General features: G+C 45.0%; 3 protein-coding genes across 3 annotated transcripts; 1 reads left to right on the top strand and 2 right to left on the bottom strand.

Annotated features, from left to right (window-relative positions):
- Nucleotides 1-64: 64 nt before the first annotated feature.
- Nucleotides 65-12,135, bottom strand: pit (probable ATP-dependent RNA helicase pitchoune). Its single transcript, XM_089571432.1, has 12 exons — nucleotides 11,916-12,135; nucleotides 10,896-11,000; nucleotides 10,507-10,554; nucleotides 9,781-9,934; nucleotides 7,513-7,813; nucleotides 5,570-5,684; nucleotides 5,159-5,298; nucleotides 4,742-4,903; nucleotides 2,628-2,780; nucleotides 1,743-1,913; nucleotides 749-926; nucleotides 65-296 (listed from the first exon to the last, which is right to left on the bottom strand). Exons 1-12 carry the CDS (start codon nucleotides 12,016-12,018, stop codon nucleotides 142-144), a joined length of 1,785 nt encoding a protein of 594 aa, XP_089427558.1. The 5' UTR covers nucleotides 12,019-12,135; the 3' UTR covers nucleotides 65-141.
- A 77-nt stretch (nucleotides 12,136-12,212) lies between these two features.
- Nucleotides 12,213-15,378, top strand: LOC149359180 (gamma-tubulin complex component 5-like). Its single transcript, XM_089571431.1, has one exon. It carries the CDS (start codon nucleotides 12,375-12,377, stop codon nucleotides 14,556-14,558), a length of 2,184 nt encoding a protein of 727 aa, XP_089427557.1. The 5' UTR covers nucleotides 12,213-12,374; the 3' UTR covers nucleotides 14,559-15,378.
- Nucleotides 15,379-19,206: 3,828 nt separating this feature from the next.
- Nucleotides 19,207-27,613, bottom strand: RpS30 (ribosomal protein S30). Its single transcript, XM_089571430.1, has 5 exons — nucleotides 27,503-27,613; nucleotides 26,942-27,029; nucleotides 24,085-24,229; nucleotides 21,408-21,463; nucleotides 19,207-19,391 (listed from the first exon to the last, which is right to left on the bottom strand). The coding sequence occupies exons 2-5, from the start codon at nucleotides 27,014-27,016 to the stop codon at nucleotides 19,260-19,262; spliced, it is 408 nt and encodes a 135-aa protein (XP_089427556.1). The 5' UTR covers nucleotides 27,017-27,029; nucleotides 27,503-27,613; the 3' UTR covers nucleotides 19,207-19,259.
- Nucleotides 27,614-27,921: the final 308 nt, after the last annotated feature.

Here is a 27,921-nt window from a genome sequence, read left to right as displayed (position 1 = left end):
CTGCCGGAAGAGGAAGCCAGAACTGTACATATTGCATTCCACTGAGGCCACAAAACTGCCGTGATGATGGTGGGGGAAAAACAGTTGGAAATGTTGCAATTTTAATGGTTCGATCAGTGCGTGGTGGTTCCGGCAGTCCCTCTAATGCGAGAACTGCCTGTTTCTCTTGTCTGTGGTACCAACTGGGACCGGCCTGTAGATGACGGACTTCTCTCGCTTCTTGGGTGGTGCTCCTTCGTAGCCGTAGTTTGCAGCCCTGCCCTTTTTCCTGGGCCTTGCCTTCATGCTGCCAACATCTGGGACATCTAGTTAAGAAAGCATGCGCTTGCTGCCATAACTGCTTTTGGTGTGGAAACTGAAATGGGCACTGCTCTTATACTAAAACATGACTGTCGTGGTTTCCAGCATTGGGATGCATAAAATCGAGGGCAACCACTGGTCGAAAACTCAGCAAAAATCTTCACAGCATTTCTAGCAAAACCGTTGTGGAATCAAGCACCTTAGACAGTAAGCTTTCCGTTGCGCCAAAAAAAAATTGGGTGCTTAAAATCCAGTGGTTGGGACAAAATGCAAAGCAGACAAATCAAATACTTCAGCCATGCATTCCAGCCACTAAAGTGGTGTTTTTGAAAATGGACTGACCACTGCCCAAGTCCCAGTACCCATCAGCTGCAGAGCAATACTGCAAGGATAATTTTGCTTTGTCGCTTCACCTAACTCGTGTGAGCATCACGGTGCAAAAGGATACGTAGGTCTATATTCGGAGGCACCAAAAATCCAAAGGACTTGGCAACCTGAATGAGGTCCAGCGTGTTGACGTCAAAGATGGACTTGAGGTGGTGTGAGTCATAAGCTCGAACATATGCTTTGTAGGCCTCCTTCGCTGACATGTGCAGGTAGTAGTTTTTCGAGATGAGTTTCTCCAACTGTGCAAGAAATAGAACAGAAAAAAAAAGAAACCAGCAGCAACACCATGTATTTATGTATGTGCGTGATTTTTTCAATGAACATTTGGCTCTTCAATAATGCTGTACTGTTTGTGTCAGCTCATTCACGCTTCCATTGCTTCCAAGCAAGGTCAGGTTACACAGTACCCAGTTAGGCTAAATAACTCGGGACTGTTTACGTTAGTGCAGACGTAGCACAAAAGAGAAATGACAGTCATAAAGAAGATAAAAAATCATGTTAACATGGGCCTTTACATTTTGCACATTATAAGAAGGGGATCCCAACCTTTTTAGCCTCAGCAGTCCCCAACGGCTTTCAAAAGGTGTTGAGGAACCCTGCTTGCCTAGGCTTCCGTTCTTTCTAGCTGAACATGCATGCAGATAAACAGCTTTGATTTTATTTGATTTATTGGGGTTTAACGTCCCAAAGCGACTCAGGCTATGAGGGACGGCGTGGTGAAGGGCTCCGGAAATTTCGACCACCTGGGGTTCTTTAACGTGCACTGACATTGCACAGTACACGGGCCTCTGGAATTTCGCCTCCATCGAAATTCAGCCGTCGCAGCCGGATTGAACCCGCGTCTTTCGGGCCAGCAGCCGAACGTCTTAACCACTGAGCCACCGCAGCGGGTAGATAAGGAGCCTGCAGATGTATGGTCCCTCAAGAAATTCGCAAAATTGTTAAAATCAACTGAAACAGCCTGCTATAAGCGATACCAGTACGGTGAATCCCAAAATAAAGGTGGGCACGGAGGCATGCATGAGGAACCCAAAAAGCACTGCGCAGCCGCTCACCTGCGGCTGTATGTTGGCGATCTTCGCCCAGGAAAACTCAAACTCCTGCACGGGTACTTTGGCCACCTTGAGGTAGCGCAGAAAGCCCACCTCCTCTGGCCGCAGAATCAGGAGCGCGTGGCCACTGCCACCCTCGCCTCGGGCTGTGCGGCCCACTCGGTGGATGTACTCCTGCACATTCAGCCGCAGCAGTTTGCACAAGGAACGATCGCAGCTGCGCCAAGAAGACTTGGCCACACGAAATCAACTTTCACCTTTACTTGTGAAATGCTCAGAGGCAATTTTTGTGCAGGACCAAAACTGAAAACATCAGAGCAGCCAAAGTCATGCTGAAGGTCAACCAGAGCAGTGGAGACAGAACGGCATGTTGCAGAGCAGGGGTCAACAACTGAACCACTGAGCAATACAGCTGCGGGGTTCTGCTAAACACATGTGCAGCAGTGATGCCAGATCCACTTGGCCAAGCTTACTATGCAGGGCCCTGAGGCACTAAGCTGCAAACCACACCACGCCCACATCTACAGTTTGGGTAATATCTTTTTGTTTGTTTGTTTTACTGTGAAAGCAGAATCAATGTCACAATGCGAAAATTACAGCATTTGTCTCTAGCCTCGGAGAGTGAAGCCGCCACCCTACAGAAGTACCAGCCACCTCCCCACCCATCCCCGCCCATTCACCCTCCAGAAAAATTCTGTCGAGCGTGCAAAGCCTCGGCTTACAGTAAAAGCATTCATTTGAGTAGAAGCATCAAAGTAATCATTGAGAGTAAATCCAACTGCTTTTTGCATCAGGTGTCCGATTGCCCCGTAAATATTTTATATCTTGTAGACGAGAATGACAAATGGTGCTAGCAATGGAAAGGCAAATAAATAGAAGCCTTCAAACCTTGGGGTCATCAGGTGGGTCATACTGCACGATCCAGTCAACCTCTGGTATGTCAAGGCCTCTGGCAGCCACATCTGTGCAGAGTAGGATTCCAGATTCGGCATTGCAGAACTGGAAGAATGTTGTCGTTCGTTTGGCCTGTTTCTGCTTTCCCTGAAAGATGCACACAAAATAACTCAAAATCCTTGCTCAAGAGTTGCACAATATACAATCTCTCTTCAAAGCTTCTCTCGACTATGGCTTCTTGGAAGGAAACCACTGGAGAACAGAAAAGCACTCTTGTAGCACTCTCTCCCATGCCTGCACAAGGCATAGAAAATGTACACACGCACCTACCTACACATTTCAAGTACACTACTGATACTAAGTGTTCAGTTCCACCGGTATGCTGGCTTCAATTTTTGTCAAAGTTCAAAAAAAGAATTACAAAGGCTTCTGCCTATTCTAGTGCCAAAGAAAATCCATGCGTGTCAAGCGTGTCCCTCAGAAAGAAAAGAGCAATCAATGTCCTACTCGTGACCACACAGTTGCAAACCTATACTGACTTCTTTTCAAGTTTACCGAGTTCTGTGGAAACAACAACAAAAAAACTCATCTCAATTTGATGTGTAAACTCACTAACACTAGCATTTCAGCAAACACATCAGAATATAAGCAAACAGCACAGTTGGGCAGTTACCTTTCCAGAGTCTAGTTTATTCCAGATTCATCATAGTCATGTGAAGAGACAAAATTTTTCTACAAAAGCAGTCTAGAAGTCTAGAAAACCACTACGAGTCCTACTCTGCTTATTTCTACTCTCATTCTGTATGGTAAACATTGGCCCCAATCAGCTTTTTTAAGCTACCATTATAAAATTATGTTTTGCTTTATTTTGAGAACAACAGATACCTTACAGTGTGCACAAATGTAACAGAATGAAAGGAATGAAACGGAACTGCATCACCATTACACTAATAAGAACTGGATCAAATTCTCAACTTGGAAGTTAAAAACATGCAGCAATTGCACTTTCTTCCTCACTGCACTGACGATGGAACAATACTGATGGTCCCAAAACAAAATTCTTGTAATATGATCATGTGAAGTTGAACAATTAATGAAAAAAATTGACCCAATCCTACAGAAAGGAACTCGCAGGGCAGCATTTCTTACTAGTTTCTTTTAGTGCGCTAGCAGCCACTACCCGCATTTGGGCATTTCATGTTTTTTTCTGTCTGTCTGAGGCCGGTTTAGTGGCAGGCTGCTCACCTGCCCACCAGGTGGCTTACTTGCCAAGATGTAGACGGTGGTAACCAGGCACCGCCTCTAAGCGCACCCAGCTAAGCGAAATGAGCAGCAGCCGTTAGGAGGAGAACATGACTCGAATTATGCTTGCGCAGTAGCTAAACGGAAGAAGAAGTTGGGGTGGTATTAAATGGTAGCCTGGTACTGTGTAGTAGGTCGTAGCTCCAACCGACAACTGACCAGTTGTCGTCATGCTAGCGCACCTATCCGCATTTGGCCTAATCACCCAAATTGACTGACATTTTTTTATTCTTGTAACTTCTCATTCCTGCCACTCTTCCTCCTTGAATATCGCCGCATGCAGGAACGGCAAACTTTCAGTTGTTCGTCAGTGTCCTGTCTTGTGTAGCCTCTTCTTGTGTCCCATGTCAACGTGCTGTTGTCTCATCATGCTCCTGAATCTATACCGACCATGCACTGCTGTCAAAATAAGAATCCACGTTAAGGGTTCATAGTGGCATTTTACAGCATTTAGAAACAGAAATGGCAGAGTTTAATTTAAAGCTGCATTACTGCCTATTCATCTCTCAGCTCTTTTATTGAAATTGCTTTGTCACATGTCTTGCACACATAAGTTTAACTAAACCAGGTAATTGCAGCCTGCACTGTTGCATAAAGAAGGCCCATGCTGTTGTCATTTGTTATGCAGATGGTGTTTCTCCATGGCAGATGCTGCTGTCAACAATAGCGTGTCGCATGCCATGACATTAGCTCATCCGACAGTCAAAGAGACAACTGTGCCCTCATATGGAAACACAGCTTACACTGTCACTTTTCCCAGTGTGTGCAAATTGCGTGACACCGACAGTGAGACCATGTCAACTTACATGAATGCTCATGACGGGCAAGTCGATGTAATTCAGTAGCTCATGGTGGTACTTGACTGACAGGCAGGAGCTGAAGAACACCATCACTTTCTTCTTTCTGTTTTTCTTGAGGAATGTGAACAGCAGCAGGAATCGCTTGTCAGATGGGCACACCACATAGCCCTGTACAAAAAATCGAAAAGAGGCTTGTACATCCTATCATGCAGAAAAGACAGCATAAAGCAGCATAATCGCATGCTAATAATGTACAGCATGTTACTCTGTTGGCATGAAAGAAACAAAAACACCCTTAGTCACCATCATGAAAAAAATGGGGGGCAAAGAAAACTACAAAATGACAAATCTGGGAAGTCTGTACAGGTATAGTTATCAGCCCCGCGGCTAAACCGAGCTTGTTGTGATCGTGGAAGAGCGCACCTGTTCGAGGCCCTCCACAGTGGCCTGCTCTTTGTTCTCATCGAGGCCAATGTAGAGAGGCTCACTCTTGAGAGCAACCTTCACCAGGTCCTCCGTTTTCTTCGTCAGTGTGGCACTGAACAGCATTGTCTGTCTCCGCTCTGTCATTGAAGGTGAGGGAAAAAAAAATTTTTTTAGATCTTATGTAGCGCTGGTGTGCTTCAAGACCATATAGATACTATAGTGCTGGCAAGTCCTAAGAATAACCATTTCACTTTGCTGAAAGCATCCTCTGTCTACCCTGTCCAAAATGTGGCAGAGCTGAGCCAAAAGGACAGAGAAGTACTTGGATGCATTGCTACAACATTTATGGAGTGCTATTAAGTCTGAGTAAGCAGTGTGCCGGGCAAAGCCTTCAACAAGTGGACTTACTAGGCAGGATCCTGAGGATCTGCTTCATCTCCTCTTCAAAGCCGATGTCAAGTATGCGGTCAGCCTCATCAATTATGAGGCACTGGAGGTTCTTGTACACAAACTCAGAAGAGTTCTGAAAACAATGATATTGAAAGCCCATCACTACGTAGTCTGGTGAGCCTACCCCTAATTACATTGCCCAAGATTAGCCCAAGATTCAAAATACAGAAGAACCCCGCTATAGTAAACTCGGATATAGTAATAACTCTAGCATAGTAAAGTGAAGTTGCGGTCCCATTTCGCCTTCTATAGCCGACTGTACATTTTTTTTTCTCGAAGAAACGACTACAGTAAAGAGCGCCTGGCCGCGACGATGTACTTCCCGTGGAATGATGACATCGCGGCACGCGCGAAGTTTACAATCGTAAGGCCAACACTCAGAGGCAAAGGATACCAAATACGATAAAACGAAGCTCCTTGAGATGGCTTCGCCACCACTCTCAAAAGTAGAGAGGAGAAGCCAACTTTATGCAGCCCTTGAGGCCGTGAGGCGAAGCGCGCACGGGAAAAAGTAAAGCTGGCAATGAACGTAGGAAGTAGGAAGAAGGCGGCGCGGGTCGCTGAGAAAGGAAAGCCAGTAAAGCTGCAGTGAGGAGTAGAAAAGGGAAAAAAAACGCGCACATTCGTAGTACGGCAGCGCGAGGCACGGGGAAGCGGTGGCAAAAGCGAAGGTGCAGCAGCACTGTATGGGCGGTTTTACCATGCCTGACTGTGTCATGCGTTTCTTAACTATTGCCCCTTAAATGACGCTGAGGCCGCAGAAGACGACGCCATGATCATGCAGAGCTTTGGTTTTCACATGGAATCAAACTTGCCTTATATTCGTAGCCACATTGTATATGTTTAAATGTGGTACTTCCACAAGACATAAACGAAATAGAAAACCCTCGCAAGTAAAGGTACTCTGTGGGCATAGGGTGTTATGTTTGCGTAGACTCGCCCGGGAAAGTGAGGCCACAGAAGGAATAGTAGGCTGTATTTAAGAATTTCAAGCGCAGACACTGCCTGAACCAAAGGCTTGTTGACCGAACTGCTCGCTCTGGACTCGAGCGGCGTGCACGAGGACAAGTTGCTGCTTTGTCTTCTCTTCATCACGGCCATTGATTATGGTAATTCTGGGTTTTTTGCGCAAAAGACATGACACAAAAGAAATGAGGTAGACAGGACAAGCGCTTACTAAGAACTCAGGTGTTTATTGACGGAACATTTGCTTAAATACAGCAGCTGCTCTTATCAAACAAGAAGAGGGAAAGAAGAGACTTCGCATACATATATATCAGATCAGCACAGATCCCATCATCGCACGAGTGAATGCATGTTTCGAGCTCTAATTCTGCGCAAGATAACTGATTTCGCAAGATAACTGAAAAAAAAAAAAGAAATCAGTTATCTTGCGCAGAATTGGAGCTCAAAACATGCATTCACTCGTGCGATGATGGGATCTGTGCTGATCTGATATATATGTATGCGAAGTCTCTTCTTTCCCTCTTCTTGTTTGATAAGAGCAGCTGCTGTATTTAAGCAAATGTTCCGTCAATAAACACCTGAGTTGTTAGTAAGCACTTGTCCTGTCTACCTCGTTTCTTTTGTGTCGTGTCTTTTGCGCAAAAAACCCAGAATGCTTAGGCACCAACTAGCCTGCAAAAACATACTCGCAGATTATGGTAATGGTACTGCTACAGACTGCAAGTAAACGGTAAACTGTGGGATTTAAGCAACACGAGGGCTATGAGAGATGCTGTAGTAGAGGGCTCTGGATTAATTTAGAGCACCTGCGTGCTCATGTCATATAGCACACAAGCGTTTTTGCATTTCGCCTCCATCAAAATGTGGCCGCAACAGCCGGGATTGTGGCCTCAGGATCAGTAACTCAACACCAAAGCCACTGAACCACAACAAACCTGGAGATGGTCGAGCAACCTCCCTGGTGTGGCAACCAGGAAATTGACGCCCTTGGCCAGCTTGGCAGCCTCGGACTGTCGATTGGTGCCTCCCATGATGAGGCCCAGCGTCTGGTTCTGGCCCGACAGCAGCTCCTGGAGCACGCCAAAGGTCTGCATGGCCAGCTCCCGTGTGGGCGCAATCACCAGGGCTCCCGTGCCATTGCGTGGCATGAACTTGAGCTTGGACAAGAGCTCCACCGCAGGGATGAGGAACGCAAGGGTCTTGCCACTGCCCGTCTTGGCAGCTGCCACCACATCCCTGGAAACCAGGAGGCGGGGTGTCTCTATCCACAACAATGACAGCCCCATTCCCAAGGCAGCTTCATAACACTATCAGTTATGAAGCTGCCTCATATCAGTTATCAGCAGCTTCAGAACACTATACCATAAGTTTGCTTTGGATCCTTCACAGTACATATCCCCTTTAACCACACATTATACCCGACTTCATCACATTCACTCATTGACACCGTATTTTGCGAAAACTGACTGTTTTAAATATTCGTTTTTTCCGCGGACAATATCCGATTGGAACCATGTTATGACATCGTAATAGTTTGCAATATTTGTCTCCTCATTTTTATGTATATTTCTTTTCGTTGTGTTCTGTATCTTTTGAGTTTTAAGAATATATGCCTGTCCTGCTTGGACCCTGAAAAGGGTCTGCAGTATGTACTAAATAAATAAAATAAATAAATAAAATAAATAAATGCACGATGGGCTGGAGGAAAGCCTTGGCCTGCCAGCCAATGTTTCGGCAAGAAGACATCTTCACCCGGACACAGAAGAAGAGAAGTCCTCTTGTCAAAACATTAGCCGATGTTCATCTTGTGCTATCAAGAAACCGATCTTGCTGCCACCTATCAGTTAGCGAGCCATTTTTAAAATGTGGCCACTCAAAAAAACCAAAAAGTTTCATGTCACAGAGCGACATGCCACAAATTATGTGTTCAAACCTAGTGAAAATTTAGCTTTACAGCCCCACATTGTAAAGATGCGACACAAGGATGCTTTTAGACTGACTGTAGTGTCAAGGGATGCTTTGTTCCTTTCCAAAGATCAGACGTGCATCAGGGAAGACAGGACCACCAAAGCAGACTGCCTTCCTCAAGGGTTAACGCCTAACACATAGGTCATCAGGCACACATATGGTGAATTTATGGTCCACAATGAGGTGATGCTATAGTTTTAGCACCCTCAGACCATCTATCTAGTTTTGGTCCCAGGTCCAGTGCACCAAGCACAGCTATCATAACAACAGGAAGTGAGCTCTCATTTATCTCAGATGCACTAAAATCAAAAATTTCAGAGAAGGCAAACTTTCCTGAAGCACACAAGCGCTAGTGTAAGCTAAACAAAACTACAGTAAATATATATCTACTACAAGGTAGTTCAAACCGCTTCGCTGATTGGCAGTGAAAAATCAAAAGATTCACTTCAAAAGGTTTTACATATTTATGTTCAGTTTGTAGTACCAATAGTGCGTTCCATGCCCAAGTCGTGGTCATTCTATACTTCAAATGGTTTCACATATTCATGTTCAGTTTGTAGTACCAACAGTATGTTCCATGCCCAAGCCGTGGCCACTCTATACTTCAAAAGGTTTCACATATTCATGTTCAGTTTGTAGTACAAAGAGCATGTTCCATGCCCAAGTCGTAGCCACTCTATAATCCATCTCACAAGTTGTTTGCGGCACTGTGAAGGCACATCAGAATGTTGTGTGCTGCAAAACGTGTTCCTCTGCACCTCTCACCCCACGACTGGTGGCTCCATCCCTGGGAAGGCAAGAGTACCGTGTACAGCTGCTGCACGCAGGAGGCTTGGCCAGCTCGGTGGATGCCATGCTTACGAATGGCGACTCACCACTTCGCGGCAAGCCTCCCCAGTGCTGTGTTCCTACGGGCCTTCTCTGCTAATTTAAGCAGTGAATGAAACGCTTGCTATGCTTTCAGAACACCACCAACTACCTTTTCAATTAGAGAAATAACTATTCGAAAAGTATTCGAAAAGTAGTCACAACACTGTTCAAGTATTCCAAGGACTACTTGTTGTCTTCCTTGCACCTGAAAGGACAAGGAAACTGCACCTTTTACAGTGCCGCAAACAACTTGTGAGCTGAGGTAAAGAAGGAAATACGAAAAATAAGAAAAGGACCATAACATGACCACTTCTCTTAGCAGCACAAGTAATCATCAGTCATGACCCTCTCATTCGCAAACTTACTTTCCTTCCAACAAGTGTGGAATGGTCTTGGCTTGTATTTCTGTCATCTGTTTAAATCCCATGGTCTCAATAGCCTTCAGTGTGGCCTCCGAAACCTTCCCTTGCAGGGAGCTAAATCGGGTGTCTGACAGCACTCCAAAACTTGTACCCGGTACTGTAGCAAAAGAGTAGGCAACGAAGTATCAAAAATTAGACATGACAATTCACTTGTTTCCAAGATTAAACTTGAATTTTTTAACCAGCCATGTAAACTAAGTTAGATTTCTGAAACACATTCCTTCAGAGAAATGAGTGAATAAACTGCATGAAACCAATACCCCTCAATTTCACATCACAGTAATTTCTGCCTGAACACTAGATATCTACCTATTGCAGTGGCCCAGCGTCTGCAGTACAAAGCTGCTGAGCCTAATGTCATGGGTTTGATTCTGAGTGCAGAGGCTGCATTTCGATGTAAGCAAAACATCCGGGCACTGAGTCGATGCACACCGAAAAACGCAAGGCAATAATCTTGAGCATTGCACTGCCTCAAAGCCCACAGTGTTAACAAGGTCCACTTAGATGGCCATCGCAAAATTTCAATTCACTTCTGTTGAGTTCACACTGGAGTTATTTCTACCCCAATTTCTACTTTTTTTTGTTATGCATCAAGACGCCATTCGGTCCTTTTGCATGTATACATAAATATCATTTCCAATATTAGGATTAAACAGGACAAAAACTTACGGGGTTCAGGCTCTGTCTCCTCTGCTTTGGTTTCATCAGCATCTTTGTCTGAAAAAAAAAAAAAAACATTTGTCTAGCGGTGCTGTTTTCAGCTTCAATTTTTATAAGCCAGTTAATCAAACCTGTATCAGGCCACTTTCCACTCATGTTACTCGCCACAAGAAAGATAATTTCTTGTAGAAGTGCGGGCACATAATTTTGGTTGACCGAGGCCTCAGCTATGGTTCTACGGCCTCACTGCACAAGGCCAGAGAACTTCAAGCATGTTTTCCCAGTACCTGTCTCACTCAGTATCAATGGCAATAACAGTACTTGTTAACACTGGCTCAATGCAAAGAGAACATCAAAGGATGAAAAAAACCCGCCCAAAGCAGTGCCCTAATCATTACCGGCTTTATCTTCTTCCTCAAGCGCAGCAGGCTCATCCTGTTTTCGCTGCTCCTCTGGTTGCTCGTCAACCATCTCATCTTCCTCTTCCTGCTTGGGCATTTTGTCTGTGCAACAAAGGTACAAAGGCACTTTATTCAGCACAAGAAACTATAATCAGGGCTCTTCATTTTAAGGGTTAGGTTTTCCAGAATTCCGAGGATAGCATTTATTTTGTGGCAAAAGAGTTGACGACAATGCTCATTTTTGTGCAGGACACAAAATGCCCCACTTTTTTTTTGCTCGATAGTTCATGAACAATATCCCTATGCAACTCATTACCACACCTGTGTAAATTAAATGGACAAAACGCCGCCTTCCTCATTTCTACAGAATCCTCTTCGATCGCCAACACATATCGAGAAGCTGCCTCAGCTTCATCCGTCCTTGGTCGTGGCCGTAAATATTTCTTCCCCTTGGCTATCAGCAAACGAAGTAGCAAAAATTAAACTAAGCACATACCGTCGTCACCTGAGCCCGAGCCCGGACTTACGACTCGGATCATGATCTGAAAGTGAGTCCGGAGTACGATCGGCTTCCGGAGTCACTCACGACTAAAATCAGTAGGTCTTGGTCTGAACTCACGACTCAGATCTTGGTCTGATCGCGAGTCCGGAGCACCGTGGTCCGGAGTGACAACTCGTATCATGAACAGACTGTGAGCTGGAATAAGCCCCAGTGAGTTGACTCATGAGTGAGTGATTTCGCCGGCCTGTGCTGCGAGTAGGGTTCCTAATTAAAGCGGCAACAGGCAGCCGAATTAGAGAATCCGATGAAAGTACGCGACCATAGTATCAGTGGTAGCTAAAATGTAGACTGGTAACCAGGGAAACAATTGTCATTTTAAGTTGTGGACGGGCATGCACGCATCAAACAAACGCTGTTCAGTACACGGGCGTGCTGCTATGATAAAGTATAACCTGACAGTGAACAGAGCCACTAATTCTTGGCAACACGCTTCCACATGAGCACTGACGGATCACCTTGTCGAAATTCGTCCTCCAGCTCTTTCAGGGCCCGAAGTTTTTTTCTGTTCTTCTGGCGCTTCTTGATCTTCCGCATTATTACCTGATCGTGAATAGCCATTTCTCAAGCGTTTCACAGTCAAGTGCCCGTTAGATACCGCCACACCAAACCAGACGCTCTAACACGCGCACACCACGATGAAACCACGACACGGAAAAGAGCTTTTCTCGACTTTTCTAATGTCGGATTCGATCAGTAGCATAAAAGCCGAAGCCACACCAACGAACGCATCCAAGCCTAACCACTGACAGGCCAAGACAAGTAAGCACTGTTGAGCGCGCTGCCGTTTACAAATATTCGCTCTTATCAAAGACAGCCTCGTAATGAAAGCAACCTGAAATACCGTTTGAACTGTCGGCTGCGGAGTGTAGCATGTTTATGTTATTCTCCGCTGTTTTCTATCCAGATTTACTGCGATGGCGCTTCAAGACCACGTCATGCCGCCTTACTGGAGCCGGTGCAGCGCACCCGTCATGGCTTCGGAAAGCACCTCGATTTCCTCGAACCTTGTCAAAGAGTGGGAGGCGTACTTGGACAGCTGCGGTGTTGTGACTCCCACGGGAGAGCACAGCATACTGACTGAGCGCATTCTACTTCGCGAGGCACTGTGGATGATGCGCGGCACGAAAGAACTGTTCGTGTTTTCGTGGAACGGAACGCAGTTCGTTGTAAATGACAAGTTTATGTTGTCACATGTGACTCAGGCCTCCATGAAGAACACCTTAGAAGAAATATGCCGCCACGCTTCTTATGTTGTGCATTTGCTCGACTTCGTCTCGTCAGTTGTAGGCTCAGGAACGTCGGGAACTGTCGCGGGGACGTTAACTTTCCAAGCCTTCGCGAACTCTGTTTTGGTACAACTGGCTCCGTACAACCGGCGTCTTGTGCACCTTGAGGGAAGGGTAATGGAGCAGAGAGACACGTTGACACTAGCCATGCTTTTAAAAGAAATGGAGCCCTACTTTGAGCTCGTGAGCCACATATATGGCATTTATTGTAGTGCTGTCTCTCCTGCGTCCCCCGCCAAACCTGTGGAGAGCTCAGTGAAGTTGCTTAGAGTTCTTGAACAGGCTTTGGAGAGTGCTACAGTTGTGAGCCAAGAAAACGTGCTGCCACAAACGGTGGGGCTTTACTTAGACACAGCGAAGCCGTACATTGACTTCATCGACGAGTTAAGCAGCAGTGGGAAATTGGTTGATCCGTATCAAGAGTTTCCAATTAGAAGAGTTGCTGACATTTCGTTAGAAGACCCCAGGTATTGGAAGGAATCTCTATACATTTGTGAATCTGGTTGCTTAGACAGCGTCTTGGGCTCGCATTTTGTGTCACTCACGTCTGCCGGCAAGTCTATGGAGCACTTGGCACACGCAACGCAGAGCAAGAAAGATGTGCTGAAGAGTAAGCCAGGAACACTCTATGCTTCAATTGTCCACAGAATTCGCTGCTTGGGAAGCCAACTGGAAACAGACGGAGATGAGGCCAGAGCACTGAAAAACATTGAAAAAATATCTGCGGAAATGGAAGAGTGGTCGACAAAAGTTAGCTGTTACGGACTGATCAACCTGAAGCCTGGGAAGAAGCCCGGGGACACAAGTAGTGAAACATACTCTTTTCCCTGCAGACTGCCTCAAATCCAGCAAGCCATTAGAAGTGCTGTGGCTGAAAGGTGTTCACAAAACAGTGCCAAGTTTCTGCATTTTCTCAAATCTGAGTGCGAACTTTCGGGGCAGATTGAAGTCATTCATGATCACTTTCTCATGCTTGCTGGTGATATAATGCATTCATTTGCCACTGAAATGTTCTCCAAGCTCCTGTCAAAGACCCCGGAAATGTGGCAAAATCTATCTTTCCTGAATTTTGCCTTGCAAGAAGCTTTGTCTTGGCACTCTAATGCATCCCCCTTCTTAAAAAATCTCAGCATGAGGTTAAAACGGAGCTCACCCAGGATGTGGCTGGATGGCTTTGACAATGTCGTGTTTGCTTACAGCGTTTCTTGGCCTGTCACAATTGTACTGACAGAGACTACCCTCAACCTGTATAATTGCATTTTTGTTTTTCTCTGCAAAGTGAAATGTGCCAAGTTTGCTCTCGAAGAACTGCATTTCCAAGAACTCAGTTGCTGTGAACGTGAAACAGCAAATGTAAAGCAGAATGCTCACTTTCTACAACTTTTAAGATTCCAAGCCCTGAGTTTTCTGAACTCCTTTCATGCCTGTCTTATGCAGGAAGTTCTGCACAGCAGCAAACTTGTCTTTGACGGGGAGCTCCATGGTGCCACAGATCTGGACACAGTGATCAAGTGCCACGAGGACTTTGTTGCCAAAGTGTTTCGTCAGTGCCTGCTGAGTGAGCCCTTTGTTGAGTTGCGTGAAGTTATACTCTCTCTGCTGCAGCTTTGCATCAAGTTGCATGTTCTGTGGAACAGAGGGATCGAAAATGTTCTTTTGTCAGATGTCAGAAGTATTCATGACAATTTCATTAAGCATCACGTCAAGTTTAAACATCTGGCCAGATTGTACGTAAGCAGGGGGTACATGGATTCATCACAATTATTAACTTTTGCTCTGAACATGCAGTCTTTGCAGCCCATGGAAATCTAGAGGCAGCTACATTTTTAGCCTTATTGGCAAGTATGTGCTTCCACTACTGCTTACTATTTACAACATGGTACATAATTTTGCATTTGTTGTGACTTTTGGTTCCTGTTTTCTGGTAAACAGTCTTGGGTATTAAAAGTACGGCTGAAAGGTGCAACCTTGAGTTTCGTGCTGTCCACTGGGTATCTGGCATGCCAAACATACAACTCAGCTAACCTCCCATGTTTGCATACGGCATAGCATGTTTAAATCTTAGGAATCTAGTTTTCAACAGAATAGTAGCTCCTGCTGCATTAGAGCAAACTGCACTTGTTTATTTGTATCAAGATAACGTAGCCTGCACAGTTGTGAAACACGTGCTGGCAATGGCCAGCGAACATACTTCACAGAAAAAGAGCTCCAGCTTTCAGTTTTACGTGAAAATTTGTCTTCACCAGATATGCAATTACATTTTGTTTAAATTTGTCTTTGGTGCTCCCATGGCAATACTCCACCGCCAACCCATTCCATCGCGATAGCGGGGAGGCCCTCGCCATTTTGATCTGTCTTTGACGCTCTCGACATTGTGGAGCGTTGGCAGAAACGTGAAACAAACATTCGTGCAATTTCCATGAATCTCAAGAGCACGCGAATATTGCCGTGTGTTTCGCAAAATAAATGTACAGCCTTTGTCAAAAGTTTGGAGCCCAGGGGGTCTGCTTCTGAGCCACACTGTGTAGTTCGTAATGCATCTCCAGCGCTCCAAATTTCCTGAAGGTAAGATGACTTCTGGTCCTGCCTCCTCCAATGGGTAGGGCTGCCACAAATGCTTCAGGAGTCCCACTACAAGGCTTAGAAGCAAACCCCCTGGGCTCTAAACTTTTGACAAAGACTGTACAATAAATCTACTGCGATGCATGCGGTCCCACCTTTCGGGGTCATTCTCCGATTCGAATGCTTCTTCCGCAATCCCCAATTTTTGGAGTCCGAATTAACGGGCTTTTGGTTTGGTTTATGGGGTTTAAACGTCCTAAAGCGACTCGTGCTATGAGAGAGGCCGTAGTGAAGGGTTCTGGGAATTTCGACCACGTGGGGTTATTTAGCGTACACTGACATTGCACAGAACACAGGCCTCTAGACTTTCGCCTCCATCGAAATTCGACCACCGCGGCCGGGATAGAACCCTCATCTTTCGGGTCAGCAGTTGAGCACCGTAACCACTTAGCCACCGCGGCGTACGAGCTTTTTAAAGTGTTAATTAAGCTTTGTGGCGGTGTCAGAAAACTAGTGATTGGTCTAAACGTTATGACACCATCCGCACCAGACACCTCTACCGCTGTCTAGCCTTCGTGACATGCATGGAAGTGCTTCGTGAAGAAAAGCAGAGTACACCCTCAAACATATTGCGGAAGTCTGAAACTGAAACCTCATTTCAAAGGCTATCAATTTTTAAAACATCGCGATACGTGCGTGTGTGGAAGTCACCTTCGGCAAGAGTACGGGGCTAAAGTGTGACCCAAAAACACACATAAACGTCACGAAATATGTTTCACGTTCCACATACTCTACGTGAACTCAAGGAGGTAGCCGTTTGTCAACAGTTGGTGAGCGATTTGAAGAAGGCTGTGACAAAGTACGCAATTCGTAATATCGAAGCTATCATTTTAAACGTAATGATAAATGCGTGTCGGGAAGCTCCGAGGACCCCATCTGGCAGAAGGCTGCCACGAACCGTAGTGGGGTCATGCAGAGGCCCACGGGCCTGTGTGCTCCAAACGCCTCTTAAAATTTTTTGCCACCACTGCCACCACCATAGTGCAGATTTCAGCTGGAAAGGTTAGGGCAACAGTCTTTTCAAAAATACATCATCATCATCATCATCAGCCTGACTACACCCACTGCAGGGCAAAGGCCTCTCCCATGTCTCTCCAATTAACCCTGTCCTTTGTCAGTTGCCACCACTGTATCCCCGCAAACTTCTTAATCTCATCCGCCCACCGAACTTTCTGCCGTCCCCTGCTACGTTTGCTTTCTCTTGGAATCCACTCCGTTACCCTTAAGGACCAGCGGTTATCTTGCCTTCGCATTACATGCCCTGCCCAAGCCCACTTCTTCCTCTTGATTTCAACTAGGATGTCATTAACCCGCGTTTGTTCCCTCACCCACTCTGCCCTCTTAACGTTACACCTATCATTTTCCTTTCCATAGCTCGCTGCGTTGTTCTTAACTTAAGCTGAACCCTCTTTGTTAGCCTCCACGTTTCTGCCCCATAGGTGCGTACGGTAGGATACAGCTGTTATATACAAGAGGAGTTAAATCAGTCCTTCAATGCTAAAATGCATGCCGACTGGAGGAACGTATGCTTTACTAATGAAGGCATCAAGGGAAAAATCAAAGCGAAATTCCTTGTGGAGTTGAGGGGCTAATGTGTTACGGCAAGTCAGTTCACAACAGAGCACCAATATACAAGTCTCTCAAATACTCTTTAAATGCGGCTTCATGGAGCTTCATGTTCAGAACTAGGTGCCGGTGATTACTTTCTTTCATAACCCAAAAAAACTTCAGTGTAGGCAACTGTTTTCCGACGATAAGGGCACCAAAGATTTGCTAAGAAGGTTCCTGCAGAGCCAAGAAGTCTCCTCTGTTTTCAGGGCAACCATAAAAGATGAAATGGGACTTGTGTGTTGTTATTAAAGGCTTTTACACTGATAAGTAGCAATTCAATTTTCTCTGAAAGCTGTTTTCATATGCAGGTAGAAAACTTATTGACATTTGGTGCATGGTGCATGAAGTCACTCACTTTGTACAGAGCAACAAAAAAAAATGAATTTTTTTTTTCTCATCATGGGAGCTGCAAATCGTTTCTTCAACTTTGATGCTTTTTGCCAGTTTGCTTTCAATAGATAATATTGCGAGACTTCAGAACCTAGCCACTTCCATTGTAGATGTCAGTAGTTTTTGAATGGTTGCAAATTAGAACCCCTGCCCTTCTCACGATGTCCCACGCAGGATTACACTGAGGAAATTTCAGTGCAAGGGTGCAAGATAAAAAAATTCAGCTGAGGGATGAATGTAAACAAGTGCAATGCTGACCAATGCTTGGCTGCATCCAGGTCAATGCCACTTCGAGGTGTCTTTATAGCCGAGGTATTTCAGCTTAAAGTGCTCTCTCAGAAGCCAGTCAGAGAAGGCTGCGAGTTTCGGAATGGAACATTGAGCTCAATGACAGCTAACGCACTGCATTCCCCTCGTAACACCGTTGGAGGGCACTATTCAGACTTTCATTGTAGCACACCAAACAGCATATGTAACATGGCAGTTTTCTAGTTCCTTTACGACAAGAAATGCATGCGTAATGAAAATAATTACACGGGATGATTATAACAGAGGTTACTCCTGACAGTGAACGAGTCGAATCAGTTTCTGGCATTCCTGCTCCCAAAGCCTCGCCGGAAGGAAACAAAAAGTTTGTCCCCGGCGAATTCCAATAACTGCTAATGCAACCAGCAACACAGCAGTTAGCGTTGCTCTCTTAAGGGGGGACACTGGTCTTGAAAAAAAAAAAATTTATTAATGAAGTCACAGTTATGAAATCTTCAGGGAATATGTATTTTTGTGTGCTGATTCTAAATATGTCATTTAATTTCATGTCGAACAATTCCTTGAGCACTTATGCTCTTCTTATGCTAGTATTTTGCGGAGAGTTTTGAAGAAAATTTGCTGTGGGAAACTCGCTGAAATGTCTGCCATTATGTTCTCTTGACACCAAGGACTACAATAAGGGTGAAAATGTCTTCCTGCCTATCATAGAACTTAAGTTATAGAGTTTTGAAGTTGTCGCTTCAGAAATAAAAAGGAAAGTGTGTATTCTTGTTTCTGAAGTGGCAGCTTCAGTACCCTATTAATCGAGTTCTATGAGAGCCAGGATTATAATTCTACCCTTATTGTATTCCTTGGTGTCAAGAGAACTTGATGGCATACATTTCAGCGAGTTTCCTGCAGCAAATTTTCTTCAAAACTCTCCGCAAAATAGTTGCATAAAATGTGCATAAGTGCTCAAGGAATTGTTTTACATGAAATTAAATGACATACCTAGAATCAGCGCACAAAAATACATGTGCCCTGAAAATGTAATCACTATGACTAAATTAATAAAATTTTCTTTTCAAGACCAGTGTCCCCCCATTAAGGGTCAATAGGTGTCTTAAACTGTGCAACAAACTGAATATGCTGCTCCACTAACTGTCATGCACATCGAGTTGCTGCTGCCTTCCCACTCCAGACGTTCGCGCTGCTCCTGAATTAGATGCGCAGAGCTCGTGCCATTGCTAAGGTCGGAAAAGCAAGAGAAAACATCAAAAGCTAGTTCATTCTTTCCAGCATGTACCAAATATTTCACCAACTGGCCCCACAGTGTACTCTGTTAAACTTCATTTCACCACTCATTATAGCCTTTCTTGTTAATGTAAATATACATACTGATGTACTGGCAAATTAGTTGCCATGCAGTGCAGTCACAGCTGCAGTTTACTCCTACATTTCTGCACAAAAGTGACACGTGCTTGTATTTCACTACAAAATTTTTCCAAGACAGAACCTAACAGCTTAATGACCTAATGAAGTGGTGCCCTTTCACGGGCAATGCAATGCAAAAGAAGCCATTTTTTGCCAATTTTGGTGAGAATGCCTTTATTAGGCGGCTGTACAGCGATGCATTCCCGATATCTATGAGGCCTGGTTGGCGTTGGGTCCCCTCCTGCGTCCAAAGGTGGCCACGGCGTTCACAAAGCGCCTGTTGTACTGGATGCGCCTCTTGGCACGGCCAGTCTTCTTCTTCTTCTTTTCCTGTTTCTCGACCTGCAGCGTCACAAGAGAGAAACACATGCACTTGCAACACAAACTACACGCGAACAATTCTTGGCTAAGACAACAAAGCAAGCCCCCTCTAAAGGCTGGTTCACATCAAATGAACGATTTAGTGGCGCATAGCAGCAAAAATTTCTAACTTGTTGGAACCTCACCGCTCATTTATTTATTTATTTACATATACTGCAGCCCCGATGGGGCTATTGCAGGAGTGGGAGGAAGAAAAAAAAAAGGCAGAGAGGGACAACATATTCAGAAGTGAACACCATTAAAATACAGAACAGAAATGCAACAGACTAATCACAGATTTGAAACAACATTTGTAGATGAAGATGCTGAAAAATGCAAATACTCAGACAGTGAAGCAAAGCGGGATGAATTAACAATACCATGAAAATATTTTAAACACTCATTGTCACGGCGGGTACAAAGGAGGGAAAGGCCTATGGCAGGAAGAGTGGATGAAGGTGAAAAATTTCTGTCATACCGTCGGCAAATAAACCGTACTGCTTTCCTTTGGACGGATTCCAGATTATTACTGCGACGTCTCAAAGACAGGTGTTCACGCTGCGGTGGAAGGATTACAAGTCACCGGCCGAAAATTCGGACTTTATCGCAGAACTGCAACATGTTCCATTGAGCCAATGTATAAGAGTGACTGAAATTTCAGACATTATGCTACTAACTGCTCGATTTTTCAACCTCATTCACACTAGTCATAGCACCGCCGTCAACAGCAAAGCCATCATATAGTGGAACCTTCTTACTTCGGGCTTCAAGGAGGATTGAAAACTTGGGCAAACAAAGCAAACTCAAGCTAAAAGGGAGCCTCTTACAAGCAAACTACAAATGCCCTAAAACAATTCGTAGCTCAGCTTTAGTCTTACGTTTCCTTGATTTTGCTCCTGTGGGAAATCACTTCTCTTTGCAGCATCAGCAGACCAAAAGAAGGATTCCCAGATGCGCTGTTGGTAACCTGCCAGACAAGCTTTCTGTATGTATGGACCAGATTTGATTCCAGTATGCTTCAAACGTCTAGTGTACACCTTTGACCACTGTTGGTATACAGACATAACCATCCAATGCGTACCAAATATCTCGCATTGCGTTTGTCAGTGTTTTAGTAAATACAAACAAAAATAGGCACACGGTAATAAACAGCTACTGTAAATCTGAACTGAAAAATGAACAAGCAAAAATAATAAAAATAGGGTTTTTAATTGGCTGGAAAACTTAGCTTCGGCTTCACGGGATGCGACCTTTGTAGCACTAACCCCGAAAACGCCCAGTGCTGCATATATAATACAAAGTGTAAAAATGTGAATAATTTTAATTTCTTCCAGCACATCCACACGAACTGCTAGCATACTTCAAGCAACGCTCTTCTCCAACGTATTTATCAACGCAAGGCCAAAGTGTTATCTACCAGAGATGCACGAGGACTGCGAAAAAACTTTGTGCAAAAGCTAGCCCTAATACAAAACAGCCAAAAATTTATGCTGCTGTAATGCTGCACACAGAGATGATAGAGCAGTTTTCAAATTTCCATTTGAATTCCTGCATGCGCCTGCCGGTTAGCGCATTGTTTTGTGGTCCTCAGACACTCGGATATATAAATTAGCTCATATCTACTGCTATGTAATTAATTTTTTCTTAGAGAACCTCCCAATTGTTTACATTTTTGCAATCGGGGAGCCATTATGATGACGTTCTGGAAATTGATAACTTTTATCTGACATTTTCAATGCATGGGAATTGATAGGCTAACTAGAAACAATTTTTGTTGCAGTTCCATCAGGAATGAATTGAAATCTTTATGAAAGAAAATTTGAAACTGAATAATGCTAAGTTAAACAAATAGCTTCAAACGACAGGAATAAGTAACCTTTTCATCAGGCACTAAAACAGCTTGTCTGCTACAGGCATGAAGTGCATGTTTGATCTTCAACAAACAAATCTACCTCAAGAGGCCAAACCAGCCATAAGCATGCCATCAACATATCTAACCTTGGGAGTCTGTCCCTTGACCTTTCCAGCACGTGCCAAGGAGCCGTGAACCTTGCCTGCAAAAATATGTGCACTTTTATTAACAGCAGTTGGTGCAAGTTCATGTTGTGAAAGAAGCGCTGCGACAGCATAACACAAGTGCCAATTTGCTTAAGGGGAGATGAGTCAAAAAGCAACGTTTTCACAGAAAGAGAGACGCTGGCCTAAAATGAAAATTTTTACTATTAAAGGTATCGTAATAAAATGTGTGGTGCACATGTACTTCTTATTTGTGTTTACCCCAATTAGTTCCCTTATTTTAAGAAAATAACTTAAGCTGAATTAGTCAATTCCTTATGGGTCATTAAGACACTTTCAATACAGTGGAACCTCGATTATACGTCCCCCGGTCATGCGACGACCCGCATTTTACGACGAATTTGTGCGGTCCCGGCAAAACCCCCATAGAGACAATGCATTAAAAACCTCGGTTATACGACGCAAATTTTAGAAGGACCCCGCGTTGTACGACGGCTGGCTCGTACCGTCCGTCAAAAAAAGGTCGTCAGCAAACGCAGGCCGGGATGTGCCGTATTTTCGCGATTCTAAGCACCCCCCCTATTTTCTGAAAAAAAAAAAAAAAACTTTGCATGCGAATCTAAGCACCCCCGTTTTTGCGCGGAAGAGAGCGTTGCCGAGGTCGCCAAGTGCACTTGCTCTCTTTTTCGTCGAGCCTGTGCAGTCGGAGTCCCAAGGAGGCGCCGCCTGCCTGTTGTTGTTGCGACTGAGAGAAGGATGAAAAGGAAAGCGCACGGGCCCGCCTACTGGCGTGAGCCAAGCCACCACCGCTGCCGAGGAGAGTTAAAAGATCAGAGGAAAGATAAAGAGAAAAGATAAGACGCGCGTCGGTCGCAGCAACAGATGGTCCCGCAGGAGCCGACGCTGATGAAAAAACAGATAAGCGGGCGAGGCGGCGCTTTTTGTAATGGAAGTAATGGATGCTTGTGCCCCACGATAAAACTTCCTACCAAGAGGAAGTGGACAACGATGCAGAGGTTTGCGCTCCCATTCCTAGTTACGCGGACGTGTTGCAGACCGTCGACAACATCCGGCGCTTTGCTTGCGCACGCGACGATGTTGGCGACCTACTGCCGGACGTGGCAGCCCTTGAAAGAAAGTTGATGCGCCGAGGTTGGGCAAAGGTGCAAAAAAAAAAAAAATTACCGATTTTTTTTAAACGGTAATAAAGATTTTTTTGCAAATCTGTTTCCAACAAATGCTGGGTTTTGTCTTTTTTAATCTGATTGGCGTACTTGCCGCGGGCTTGAAGCCGGTCAACAGTTTTCGGCGCAAGGCCGAGCGCCACTGGCCGCATTCTTTGATTTTCGATTATACGACACCCGGATTATACGACGGTTTCGCGCGGTCCCCTGAACGTCGTATAATCGAGGTTCCACTGTATTTTTTGGTTGCGACACAAATGGAGCTGAAGCCAAAGAGCTGCCATCTGGAATATTGTTGTTGAGGTACAGTCTTTGTCAAAAGTAACCAGGCTGCATGGTTTACTTCTAGCTCGCGCAGTGGAGCCCTTACAGCTTCCTTGAAGCTGAAATGGTCGTTAAAGTGAAGGACTGGGGGTCTTCTTACCTTCCAACACTTTTTGATCTTTAGGAAAGCCACAAGGGCTCCACTATACAAGGTAGAAGCAAACCATGCAGCCTGGTTACTTTTGACAAAGACGGTACATGATACAAAAATGGTCAGTTATGTCCAAGCACCATAATTATGAGATTATCGAATGGTCCCTCAAAATTGCCCAAAAATCGTTCGCGTGAAAGCAAAATTTATCTGGTCGGAACCTGGGCAATTGTTATCTTCTTTCAAGATGAAAACTGCGTGACTACAGCGGTTTCTTGCAGTTCCGTCAAATGTTTTAATTCGCGCACGCTGCCGAGTTTGGTAGAAGCAGGGTTGCTCCACAATGTTAAGGACCCCCGTGGATACTCTCAGCATCCAAAAAGGTAGCGCTACAACTCCACATGCGCAGTGGTTGTCTAGCCAATTCATGTTCTGGAGAACGATAATCCTGGAGCAACCTGGGAGCAGCACGAACGGAATAGAGGAGTCACAAAGAAGAGTTTGTTTCTAATGAAATAAGGCTCAGCCATGTGTAGCTAAGAAGAAGAAGAGAAAAAAAAAAACAGCGACAAAACGTTTTATTCATGCTGACACTGTTTTGCATGCAAGCAAGTTCAGCCAAGTGTGCTTGACTAAATGTCCGAAGAACACGTTCACTAGAACCGTTCTTTTTCATGTTGGCTTTACAGTTAACTGGTCATAACAATATTAAGAAAGTAAACTTTTTCATTACATCCAGGTTTTCATTACAGTTTCCGCAAAAAGAGTCGAAAGGACATTGCAGAACAGAAACCAAATTAAGAAATAAATGTAAGAGCAATCACCTTGCAAACGTTTACAGAAAACAGCGCTACCTGAAAGTCATAAACATGGAGAAATGTTTCGCAATCGCGCTGATAGCGCGGGTTCGCATAAATCAGGGAACGTGCATTGCCGCGCTGCTGCCGTAGACCGACAGCGGAGGTATGCTATGTGCTCCTTCCCGTATGGACACAGTAACAAGTAAGGCATGCTTCACAGTACCAGCCGCACCAGAAATGACCAGGCAAGAGGAACTTACCTCCGACCAGAGGCACAACAGCGTTGACGAGTGCACCATCGGTCAGACAGGCAGACAGCACATCCCCATCGTTGAGTGGCTTGCCCCCATCAGAGTATAGCCGCTGGTCCTCAGGCGCAATGCCCTCGGCTGTGTGAAGGTAGCCCTGCAAAGTGAACAGAGATCAGAAGTGGCGCAGCAGATAACATGCACAGACAACAAACTGATGACCTCTGTCAGAAGTCTCAAACACATGGCCCAAGCATTGTCATGCAGCCCACTGGCCCCAAAAGATGATTTGTGCACAGAAACAATAAAATTTTAGCGTCATGAGTCACACAAAGCCTGGGAAATGGATTTGAAATACAGCTGCTTTCCCTATTAGCTGCCGATTTCTTCCAGAAGGATCACACCTTACACATTTCTGCTGTAACCAACACACACGATAATGGCTGTACTAAAACCACCAGTGTGCGAGTAGTGCGGCATGCTTGCACTAGAAGCAGCTGATATGCACAATGCAGCCAAATACACAATGACACAGCAAAATATGACTTAACAGGGCTGATCGAACAACTGCAGGTAAAACTCTGACACGCGGGAACATGATTTCAGCAGTCAGGATAAAATTCTCAAAGTCCTCACCAAGTATCATCATTTAATCTTTTGTCTAGGCTTGTCAAATTTCTTCCCTAAAGCGATTTGTTACAACAGCTGCTTTTTCCCTGTCATTCAATAGTTACAAAGGCCTCTAAAAGTTCATAGGCCATCTGAGCCCCACCCTCTCTCTTTTTGTGATGGAAGCGCAACGAATGTCGGCAATATGCTGACAATAAATAGAAAGCGAGATGACCAGAAGGCGCTCCTTTCATTGATGAAGCATGCTGTCAAGTATGATCGTCTAAGCACCCTTCAGATAAATCAGGGTGCACTTGAAAAGCAGCTCCTCTGATGAACCAGCTGTGGTGAGAAATTTAGCATGGTACACAAGATAAAACGTAATGAATCTGCATTTGGGCTAAGAGACACCATAGTTAAAAGCTCCCTATAAATTTTGTGCACTGTGCTCGTATCGAAATGCAAGAAACCTGACAAGCTCAAGCACAAGATTAAATGATTAACACTTCCCGAGAACTTTCAAGTGGTAAGCTCATGAAGCGATGATCCTGGCGACGTGATGCACAATGGCAGCGGCCATCGCTTACCGCTGCTGCTGGTACACCCACATCAAGCAACGAAACTTGGCGATAAGAGTGCAGAGTTTTCAGTGTTACTCAGTTGTGATTGCCTCACCGTTCAGTGACCCTGCATCATCAGGGAAGTATAACTGCGCTAGTACCCCCACTTATAAGTGCAAACAACACAGAGTGTGGCAACAGCACCGATGAAAACTCTTCTGGTGATACTGCTTTTCTAAGGGACACAGTGTAGTGCTGCCAAACTATGTTCTGCGGTGCTGAGACTTTACACAGTGGCGTTTCTCTCCAGCACCTTAGCATATAATTAACAATATATATGGCAAAACAGCCTGTCTTGTTCTATTATTACAGCCTGTCTTGTTCTATTATTCCTACCGAGCTTTCAATGAACTATTTTGATGCACGGCTGACACAGCAAGTGCGGGCAGCTTCTTTGCTGAAACCGCGCTAGGAAAACAAAATTCACTCATAAAATAGCCAGATAGGGAGTTACGCACACTGAAAAACTTTTGCTACTGGCTTGTTTCACGAGCTGCTTCTGGGTGATGAATATTTCCTGCAAACCCTAACACACAGCAACAGTGGTTCTGCAACCCTCAGCTATCGTGCGATGCCATCGTGCAACGCGTTGCCATGAATTCTTGCCACATGCGGGAGTGGCCTCCATGTGCGCAAAAAAGAGTGATGTAACGATGGGTGCCGCCGTCTACTCTGTCACTTAGTGGACAACCCCCAAGCAAGCAAAGGCGGCAGGCAATGTGCACAGCGGTCTCCATGCTTGCGCACTCGAGTTTAGTAAACATGCCTGTAACCAGTTCTCTCTCAAAATTTCGTGGTTGTGCCTCATAGCCAGGGCAAATGAAACATTTTCTCTATGGCGGCGGTGTAGCGGCGGCTGCGATGACCAAGCCGGTGCGCTTTCGTTTGGTGCCTGCACACTACAGTTTAGTTTTTTAAAAACACTCCGTAAACTGTCACCGCAATCTGCTTGTAAGTGAGCAAACTATAATATGCAAGTGAGAATACGCGCTGGTATCCGCTACTCGAAACGCATCTCTCACTGCAGTGAGCCGGCTCTTATAGCCCGATCAAAATGTTATTCACCCTCTGTAACCAACAAGCAGATTGTTCTCAGTTAAATGTTGCCGATCTGCCTCAAAGCTACAGCAAATAGTTTCTCTAGAGCGGTGACGACCAAGACGACGCACCTGTTGAGGTGGAGTCAGATCTCTGAGATGCTGTGACAAGCCGGAAATGGCCAGTGGGGGTCTGACTGGCTAATCGCGGGGGGGCTTTCAGGTTACGAGTCAAGCCACACGGCAAAATACTTCGTGTGCCGCCATCGCTCATCTCATGAGCTTTCGTGTGTACATGAAGCTCAGCATTAGCGCGATTGCGAAAACAGTACCAGTTTTCAGTGCTAAGCTTTTATCGCCAGTTGCTGGATAACCTTTACGTCCCGTCCCGTCCACTCCCCCCCCCCACACACACACATCTGTGACTTTACGTTAAGCCCATTGTGCCAAAAGGAGATGAGAGCATGGCACAATTACGTTGCTTTCTTTTACAGCCTACCCCAACGAGCGTGCCGTTAACATCGTTTCTTCTAACTAGCTGAGAAGCAAAGCCTTCTTCCGATAAACATGATCATTTGCTTGACGCTGACTGCATTTTCTTACCTTGAGGAAGGCCACTGTCTCATCGCCGGTCACATCAACGGCGTGGCTCTCCTGACACTGGATGATGATCTTCATCTTCACCTGTTTTCTAAATATGGAGAGCAACAAAACACAGATCAAATGAAAATCAAACAACAGACGTTGCACAGCCCCAACAATTACAATCCTCGCACCCGGAATATGTCGCCCATAACCAGGGTGAGCCGTTACCTGCCGTTGCGTGACAGCGGCCTTGAAAGTTTGGCGTAACAGTACTAACCTAAAGTGTCCGCGGTCACACGTCAAGAACACCAACCGCAATTGAAGATTCAAGCTAGCTCGTGTTGCAAAACTTTCTAGTTACAATCAAATGTTCGCGAAAGACGAGTTCACGATGCGCAAAAACCACGCCGATCTGATTTAACCCTAACAAACGGGGCACGACACCAGCAGAAACTATTGATTTCCAATGGCCTGACTTAAGACAACCGGCATTACGAGCACGCGAAGCACATTTTAAAATGATCGCAACATCTTTTAGCCGGTCTGAACGTTTCTTTACGGCGTTTGCAACCAACATACCTGGGATTCGCGATGCAGAACCTCAGATCACCAGCGTGAACGAAGCGAAAAGGTGGCGCCACGTGTTTTTAGAGCGCGCCACAATCGTGACCAGTGTAGACAGACGCCAAGTCATTATTTCAACAAATTTATCGAAACTAAGCATTTTTGTGTTTTTGAAAAGAATTTTATTTTAAATTTTCTGACTTTTTCTAAAATTTTTAGTGCCTAATATATTTCCAAAGTTTAGGTAACAAAAACAAATTGAGACTGCTGACACACTGGGTGAAACCGTGAAACATTGAAACCATAAAATTCCACGAATAAAACAAATTAAGCCAGTAAAGCTGTCGAAATAAATAAAAACTTTTGTTAGGCGTGCTCTCAGCAACAGTTCAGCTCACGGTGGTTCAGCCAACATTAGTTCAGCTACTGTTCAG

This window comes from Amblyomma mixtum, chromosome 2, assembly GCF_055824585.1.
Source record: "Amblyomma mixtum isolate Tamu chromosome 2, ASM5582458v1, whole genome shotgun sequence".
NCBI lineage: Eukaryota > Metazoa > Arthropoda > Arachnida > Ixodida > Ixodidae > Amblyomma > Amblyomma mixtum.
The sequence above is the reverse complement of the archived record's forward strand: the minus strand, read 5'-3'. Positions and strand labels throughout refer to the sequence as shown.

Excerpts from the sequence above, each read along its gene's own strand:
- RpS30 (XM_089571430.1), bottom strand. The coding sequence starts at position 27,016 with ATGAAGATCATCATCCAGTGTCAGGAGAGCCACGCCGTTGATGTGACC. Across the intron at positions 24,230-26,941 it reads AGACAGTGGCCTTCCTCAAG|GGCTACCTTCACACAGCCGA; the intron begins GTAAGAAAATGC and ends TTCACTTTGCAG. Across the intron at positions 19,392-21,407 it reads TCAAGGGACAGACTCCCAAG|GTCGAGAAACAGGAAAAGAA; the intron begins GTTAGATATGTT and ends GTGACGCTGCAG.
- pit (XM_089571432.1), bottom strand. The coding sequence starts at position 12,018 with ATGGCTATTCACGATCAGGTAATAATGCGGAAGATCAAGAAGCGCCAG. Across the intron at positions 927-1,742 it reads TCGCCAACATACAGCCGCAG|TTGGAGAAACTCATCTCGAA; the intron begins GTGAGCGGCTGC and ends TTTCTTGCACAG. Across the intron at positions 297-748 it reads GCCTCCGAATATAGACCTAC|ATGTTGGCAGCATGAAGGCA; the intron begins GTATCCTTTTGC and ends TAGATGTCCCAG.
- LOC149359180 (XM_089571431.1), top strand. The coding sequence starts at position 12,375 with ATGGCGCTTCAAGACCACGTCATGCCGCCTTACTGGAGCCGGTGCAGC.